Source organism: Chaetura pelagica, unplaced genomic scaffold (assembly GCF_000747805.2).
Source record: "Chaetura pelagica isolate M959 unplaced genomic scaffold, ChaPel_1.0 scaffold50, whole genome shotgun sequence".
NCBI classification, from domain to species: Eukaryota; Metazoa; Chordata; class Aves; order Apodiformes; family Apodidae; genus Chaetura; species Chaetura pelagica.
In genome coordinates this window covers 8,452,680-8,461,313 of record NW_009952366.1, presented here as the reverse complement: position 1 = coordinate 8,461,313, position 8,634 = coordinate 8,452,680, and the positions used below count along the sequence as shown (strand labels likewise).

Below are 8,634 nucleotides of genomic sequence, written 5' to 3'. Positions count from 1 at the left end.
CATGCCTTGTAAGCGATACAGAAACAACTGCAACACTTCTGTCATAAGAAACGTAAGAAACATGTCTGGTATTATTTGCAAATAGGCACTGAGTAACTTCAGTCTAGTAAAAAAACAAACCAAAACAAAAACAGACTTTTAATTCTGAACAGGCTTCTTTCTCTGTGCACCTCCATCCCCAGATGTCTTGATCTTTGAGAGTTCTTCTTTGCGATTAAACTGATGAGGGATGAAACTTTCTAAGTTTTGATGTTTGGCTGAATGTTTTATAGGGGTGATAAAATAGCTGTTTGCATTTTGTCAGGCTAGGTAAACACATTTCCAAAGCTTACTGTCACAACAACACAGTAAAGCAGTTGGACTGAGAAAATGCCTGCCGTGCTTCAAGCCACACTTGGAAACTATTAAAAGGATAACCTATACAGCTGCCTTCACCTTCTTCTACCATCTCCCACTGAGCATCGGACTTAACAAGGACCTTGTAGTTTGGTTAGAATTTGGTGGCTGGATGGGAAGGAAACGTTGGAGCTGCACCTCCTGAGGCGTTGCTTCAGGGCTATGTTCCATGCTGGTAGACAGACAAACCCCTTTGCTCTCTGCCTGCAGAGTGTCAGCGTGGGGGTAGCTTGGTGGGAAGAGCCCCAAAGCAGAAAGCAAACAGCGGTGTTTTCTACTGCCTAATCTTGTGAAATCAGACCAAATCATGAGCAGAAACAATTTTCCATGGAAGAATGCATGTGTGGTTAAGCATAGCTAATTCTTCAGCTTGTGGTAGATAAAGTGTTACAGCTGTTGATTTGAGGGTAGAGTAGAGTACCCATGATTTTTCTCATCCTCACAAGGACGAGAAAAACAGTCATATTGATTGTCCTATTGTATCAGTAAACCGTAGAATCATAGAATGGTTAAGGTTGGAAGGGACCTTAGAGATCATCAGGTTCCAACCTCCCTGCCATGAGCAGGGACATTTCACACTACATCTAAATCAAGGTGCCTTTGAAGTGTAATGACATTTATTGCATGGTTTTTAGACCCTGCATATCAGATTGACCTTTCAAGTTTTCACCCAATATTTTTATACACCATCTTGCTACTTGTGTTTGTATATTTTTAATCTATGTTATTAAATTCTATGATTAAACCTAATGAATATTGTAAATAAAACTTTACTGGTTTACTGTAAATATATAGAAAGGTACAATTTATAAGGAGTATTTTTTTTGTTACTCCTCCTGAGTGAATTCTAAGCCACTCCTACTTGCTCTAAGAATGACAGTGTAAGTTGTAGAGGTTTTGGATTATTTTTTTTCTCCTTTTGAAATACTGAAGAAGAGTGAAATGGATTCAACTTCTACCTTGCATAATTTAAAATAAATAGTTAAATGGTTTGAATCAAGGATTTGTTATTCTGGGTGGTGCACAAATTGATCATAATATATCTAATCTTATTTATGGAGTCTTTTTTTTTTTTCTGTTCCATTTTGTAAATTGAGTTAATGAGATGCCAGAACTTAGAGGGACAAAGTAATTCCATGGTACCGTTCCTTTCCAGGGTGAAATTGTACCTAAGAACCTAATATTTGCTCACCCCTAGACCATTGTTTTAAGTTAAATTGTCACTATATGTGGGACAGCTCTGGTTGCTTTATATGCATGTACTTAAGTTTCATGTTTGTTCCTAGGTTCACCAAAAATCTGTCACCTGACAAGATCAACCTGAGCACATTAAAGGGAGAAGGTCAGCTGACCAATTTAGAGCTGGATCAAGAGGTGCTTCAGAACATGCTGGATCTTCCAACATGGCTTGCTATAAACAAGGTCTTTTGTAATAAAGCATCCATTAGAGTGAGTATTTCATTCGGCCAGAATGGTAAATAGCCAAGTATTTTTTTTTCCCTTATGTATTTGTAGACTTTCAAGCAACCTTGTATTAATAGAAAATTGTGGTGAGTGTTTAATAAAATTTCAGAGAAAGCAAAAAATCCTACTAATTTTAATTTCTCAAGTGATCATATGAAATATGTACAGAAATTATTAAAACCAGCAGTGATTTTTTAATTTTTTTTTTTTCTTTCTGAGTAGGATTTATTCCTGCATGTTCTGAAATAGGGATAGAGATAAAAGCTTGTATTTCCCTGTGGTCGTTATTCTACTGTAATGATTTATTATTCTTTTTTTATATGCTATTTCCTCTCTTTACCCCTCTCTTTATATTGCTTTCTTCCTTATTCCATTGCTATGTCCAAAACCATCTTTCTGAGGTATTATGGTCTCTGTGGGAAACACAGAAACACTCTAAATCTAAGAAATGTTGCTTTTTTGGTCATTGTGGCTGTTAATTGAAGCCATGTATATAATCTGTCCTAGATTATACTAATATGAGAGTAAGAAATTAAGCTAGGGTGCTTTTTTTGACAGATGTTATGATCTGGTCAAATTATGGTAGCTCTTCAAGTCTTTTGTTTTGTTTTGGTTTTTTGTTGGTTTGTTGTGTTTGGTTTGTATTTTTTTCCCTTACTGGGAGGTTGTCCTCATTTTTCTGAATGCAGAGAACTTGATGCTTTTTTGCAGGCATCCCATTAGTTGCAGGCCAACAGAGCAAATGTGGATTTTCTTTCCTTTTAAAGGAAAGAATGTGGAGGACCATGTTGCTTTTTCTGATGCTTGACAACTCAGTATTAAAGAGAGAGATTATTTTTTTGCTCCTCTGTTTTCTGCTCAGTGATAAGTAGATTCTGAAGCTTCGTTTTTAACACCTGAAATAAATTTGTGTGTGCATAAATTTACTATACAGTATTTTCAGATAAACTTGATATTTTGAAAGTACTACTGTTCTGAGTTCACAAGTTACAAATATAATTTGTATGCATAAAACACATTCTAAATAAATGCTCTATGTTACTGTATTTTTAATAATTGCTTTAGAAGAATATTTTCTCTTGCAGATACCATGGACAAAATTGAAAACTCAACCCATCTCTTTGGTGAGTTCTGAGATCAGCTCCTGAGTATACTCTGTAGACCATAATTTATCTGATATATCTGTATTTTTCTCTTGACTTGACTTTAGAAATAACTGAAACATTAATAGGCCTTTACTGAGTATCCTCTCAGTAGTGGTAGAGCAAGACAAAATGCCTTAATGTTGTTTTTGGCATGTTTTCTGTGTTTTGGCTTTGGGCATCAGCACTGTAGTGTTTGACTGTTGGCTCATTTCTCTTAAGTTCTTCACTTATTACATCTTAATTTGGATTCACTTGAAGGGTAGTAATTTGTCAAATTAACACTTCTACAAGTTTCTGCCTGTGCTTTGAAGCTATCTTTTCAAAAGATTTTTCTATTCTATATCTATACTCTGCCCAATGATCGCAGTTAGAGCTGGTTGGTACACATAACATTTACAGGGTTTCTGTAACCACCTAGGGTTCAGTCTGGATATAAATAGGATTTCAAATGTGTAAACAGGACTCAGCAACAATTAGAAGTAATGCTAATTTTGCTTGTGCTTAATTTTGTTATTTATTTTAAAGTATAATAAGAAATGTGGTAGCACCAGAAGTGACTTGCTTGATGACAGCTAAACTTTCTTAATTGCATTTACTTATGAATTAATATTCCTTTAATTGTAGTGCTTCTCAGTATCGCAATGAATTTCTGAACGCGCTTGTAATTTCTTAGTTCTGAATCAAACTTGGAGAAGACACATTGTTTTAAATACTTGATGCATTTGCTAGTGACCCAGTTGTAATGCACCAATGCCAGTACAGCTTCTTCCTGACACACAGAGCTTAGTGTGTTAGTACTGAGGTGGCATGACTCAACTGTAAGATGCAACTGCCAAATTAGGAAATCAGTTTAAGCCCTGCTATTCTTAAAGATTACATGCTTTGACCTACAGTAGAAAGGCCTGATTGTTTGCTTTGCTCGTATTGAAGTTACATGAGCAATCTTTGAGGCTAAGACAACATTCAAGGTCACCATTTTTTACATAAAGCTGTCCTTGAACAAGTGCATAACATGGAAATTGATAACAGAGGTTCATTTGACAATGGCAGACTGTACAAACAGCCTTTTTGTCTTCTAAAGTAAGATGAATTCAATGGTCTAAATGTCCATCTTCAGCCCTTTATTACATCACCAGTCTTCCACTGTTTTAGTGGCAATATTTTTGCTACTGAATGTTTAATTAAAGTGCATCAGCTTCCTCTGTTTGCATAGCTTAGGAGGTAACTAAAACCCACTTGTCTAGCCAAAGGTACTTGCATTGAGGTGAATCACCCTCTGTAAAAATCTGTCTGTTAACGTAGTGGCAAATACTGATTTATTTTTGCTCATAATCAATTCCTGTTTCTAGATGAAAAACAGTATAATTTTGAGGACTGCTTGGGGACTCAAATATGCTATGCAGCAGTTTTTCCTCTGCCAAAGATACAGTAGTTGCCAATGACAAATGAGCAGACAGATATCTACATCCAGGTGTTTTTTGTTAACTTCTATGTATGCTAAACAAACTCCTTAAATCACTGCCCTACTGTTCCTTGCATTAGTCATGTAGTGAAGGAAATTGTTCTAAAGGTCTTAAAAGAAACCTTAAAGAGTTATCAAACACTCAAAAATGGTAAGATAGCCAGAAGAAGAAATCTTGGCTTCCACCTGCATCCCCACACTAAAAGAATGGGTTTTTTTCTTGCTTTTTTCTTCTGTTTTTGTTTTGCAAGGCAAGTTATTTATTGAGACAGTTGAGAAACTACTTTAAAAATGTTTAGATTTACTGCAACAGCTAACACTTCACTTTAATCATCACAACATACTGGACTATAAATAAATCCAGAATAGAGTTTATGAATTTCTAGGTAGTAGTCAGGGCATTTCATGGATAATAGCACACAAAAATGTTTGTGGAGCAAATAGATTATAAAGACAGGCACAATTAAAACAGTATGATAATAAAGTCCAGCAGGTAGGCCAGATTGAATTGTGAAATATCTAAAATGGAGAACAGAGTCTTTTAGGCCTTATCCCTGAGTGGGGTTAAATGGAGGAATTCAGAAGGGGTGCTATAAAGTCAGAACTAAACAAAGAAGTAATATTAGTTGTGTTCTCAATGGGCATCCAAAAAGATACCAGAACTATAAGCACTAAACTAAGAGCCTTTCCAGGTTGTATGATAAATTTAGGACACGAACATTGTAAACGAGGTTAGGAGCTTTTTGAATTTATTCAGTCACTAGGGGAGTAAGTTTTTGCATTTGTTTTTCACTCATTCTCTTCACTCCTGTTAGTATGCATTATTTATAATGTGCGTTCTAGTTCTGCTATTTAAATAAAGTTTTCATTTCAAATAGGATTTTGGTGTCTCGTTCCCTTAATTCACAACTTCTTTTGTAAGGGTCCCACCCCAAGTACAAAGAATACAGTAATAGCATACAATTTGACTGTAGTATGATCTGTTGCAAGTTATACTAGAATATATCTTTTTCAAAATTACTTGTTTTAATAGCTTTTCTAAAGATTCATATACACACACAATGTATACATGCTCATTTGTATATATTATATGTATTCAGGTTTTGATTAAAGATGCAGGTCCAAAACTTCAGCTACTGAAATGAATTTTAGTTGGTTAGCTTCAAATATTTTCCACTGAAATTTTATGAACTTATTGAACCATTTGGAAAACTCAGGAGATTTTAAATATTTCACTTAAAGAACAGCCATATAGGAGGAAAATCCACATAAGTAGGCATTAAATCGTGCCCTGTTTGAAATGCAATTTTTGAAAATATGTGTGATGGATAAATAATAGTCAGGGATCAAGAATTCTGAAATGCAAAATTTGCCTAGGAAGGTCTATTAGAATTCTCAAAATTTTAAAATTTATGTGAACAAATTAAAAGGAAAAGGTAATTCTGATGCCTTACGAAAGTTTATGGGAAGATTGTCACAGTAAGAAATGTTTTATGTATATTTACTTTGTTGCCTCTCATGTTTCAAATACTTGGATTTGTTTTGTTTTTCAAGTCCTTGGATAAAGTTGTAATGGAAATGAGCACATGTGAAGAGCCACGTGCCCCTAATGGACCCTCTCCTATAGCAACTGCATCTGGACAGAGGTCAGTGGCAACTGTAATTGATGCAAAAAAGGTTAAATTACTTGTTTTGAATTACTATAAGACAGTCATATCCCTTGCAAATTTCCAGAAGTATATAGGGTTGCAACTTGCTGTTTCTCTCTCTCTAAAATTTTCTTTTATTACATGTGGGTGAAGTAACTTTTGTATAGTGATAATGGAACTATCCAGACCCAAGCCTGGAAAGAACATCTCAACAATGTATGGGACTTTCTAGGCATATTTCATATGGGTGCTACTATGGCATCAAAAATATACAAAATTGAATTGATAGTAAGTTTTTTGAAAATTAAGGATAACTTGCCTTCAACCTATTTGGAAAATACGTAAAACATTGTGGTGGGTTTTTTTATTTATTTGTTTGTTTGGTCTAAAAAAATGCAGTAATAAGGGCTATTTGTTAGTGTGTTTTAAATTTCCTTCATTGTATCAGCCAAATCTTACAAAAAGTTTTCATGCACAATGTATAGCCCAAAAGTTAATTAATTTGGAAGGACAATAAAGCATTACATCAGTGAATCTCCACATCCACCCCTCCTCCCAGGCATTTTCTTTTATGGACCTGAAACATTTTTCAGTGGACATAGGGACCTATCTACAGAGATGAATTTGATGACACGATTGCTTTTCTTGTTTTAACTTCTGCGTAACATGCAGAAGTAGTCCATGGGTCTCTACATTTCCTAAAGTACAGCTTGAAATTCATTGCCATAGACATTCTATGTAGGATGGAAGTTCTAAAAAGGAAAAGGAATGAAAAACTACCTAAACTGTACTTTTGAAACAAGCAGGAAAGAAAAATCCAAAGGCAAAAAATGTTAGGTGGCCAAAGCATACTTAAAATACGATTTTCTATTAATTAGTTGAAAGTAGTCAAAACGCATAAGATTTTTATTAAAAAATGAAGTGCAACTGCTATATCGTTTTTAATACTGGAATGCATGTTTATTTGGTGTAGAAATGTACCCACCATTTAGGATGGCTTTCTTTTATAGAATGAAACAAATAAAATAATACTATTTTGTATCTATGAAAGATAGTAGTTTTAATGGATGGAATCAACTTAGCTTATAGCAATATAGACTAACCTGACTGGAATTGTCCAGTACTCCTTATGTATACATAAAGAAGAGTAAGATTTCTACTTACTGCTGTAGACTGTTACTTTTATGTATGTATAATATGTATTTTATTTTTTCATACATTTGTTGTCTCTTATGTACAAAATATGTATTGTGGAGAATTGCAGTAATTGTTATACTTTGTGGAGCTTTATCTTGATCCAAAATATTTCCTTGAATTACTATTTTGCTGTTAGGACCAAAGGTTAGAGAACAAACTGTTGTAACTGAGATCAAGAATATTCAACAAAAATTCCTAAGTGGAGAATATATTAGGAACTTATTCTCTGATTTGTTTCATGTTATACTTTGGCTATTTGTTAAGTTCAATTTTGTGCCCTTTTGTTAGGTATGCATTTAATTTAATATGTTGGTGTTTCACTTTTTAGTGAATACGGCTTTGCTGAAAAAGTGGTAGAAGGAATTTCAGTTTCTGTGAACTCCATTATAATACGGATTGGTGCAAAAGCCTTTAATGCTTCATTTGAACTTTCCCAGCTGAGAATATATAGTGTAAATGCAAACTGGGAACATACTGACCTCAGATTTACAAGAATACAAGAAGCTCAACGTGGAGAGGTAAATCTTTTGCTAACTTTTTTCCTTGTTTTTGTGGTAAAGGAGGAAATGGATTTGCAGTCTTACACAGTCTAGGAAATGTGCAGTGGTTGGAAATGGGCACATTCTGTGATCGGTGATTTCAGCTGTCCTGTAGGAGCACAAGCATGTAAAAACAGTGGAGAGAGACAGATCAAATGTTACATCTCTAGCAGTGTTCAAAGTGGGAAGAGCATAGACCAGGGCAAGCAGATGTACTGTCCCCCTTTTAGATTCTCCAAGCCTGTGACTGTATGGAATGCAAACTAGACCAAACTTTTAAGAGTACTTAAGGTAAAATGAATGGATTACTAAATGTGGAGGGATAAGATGTTGTGCTGGTTTTTAATATTTTTTTTTTAGACCTTTAACTGGTTATTTATTTGCTTGTGAGGCTTTGCCTAATAAGATTTTATTTTCTTTAAGCAGTTCTGAGTTTTAATGAAGTTCCTATGCAATAATTATTTTTTTTCTTGCAATAGTTACTTCATATGTATCCAAAAAAGTAATAGTAGTAAAGTACATCGCTGCTGTCTGGGAAAATGAAAACAAATTCTGGAATGGTGTACACTAGTCTTTTGATTTCTCTCATGTAACCAAGTTAAATGTCTAGTGAGTGCAAGGTTGTTTTTAAATATTGTATTTTGTATTGAAGAAGACATTTAGCGTGCATCTGGCCTTGAATCAATGGATGTTTCAAATTTTGTCCATGTTTTTTTATTTTAAGCCTATTATTCTGGAGCAAGTTGAGTTAAGAAGTCTGGTAGTTGCTTTTTATGTAGGGA

At 34.5% G+C, this 8,634-nt stretch overlaps 1 protein-coding gene across 1 annotated transcript in view; it reads left to right on the top strand.

The window, feature by feature from the left end:
* The window catches only part of UHRF1BP1L (UHRF1 binding protein 1-like), a 55,948-nt gene that overhangs the window by 15,924 nt on the left and 31,390 nt on the right, over window positions 1-8,634 (top strand). The window contains exons 3-6 of the mRNA XM_010008078.1: window positions 1,683-1,845; window positions 2,946-2,984; window positions 6,022-6,113; window positions 7,642-7,831. Coding sequence (XP_010006380.1) covers window positions 1,683-1,845; window positions 2,946-2,984; window positions 6,022-6,113; window positions 7,642-7,831 — 484 coding nt within the window. The remainder of the gene's footprint in view (window positions 1-1,682; window positions 1,846-2,945; window positions 2,985-6,021; window positions 6,114-7,641; window positions 7,832-8,634) is intronic.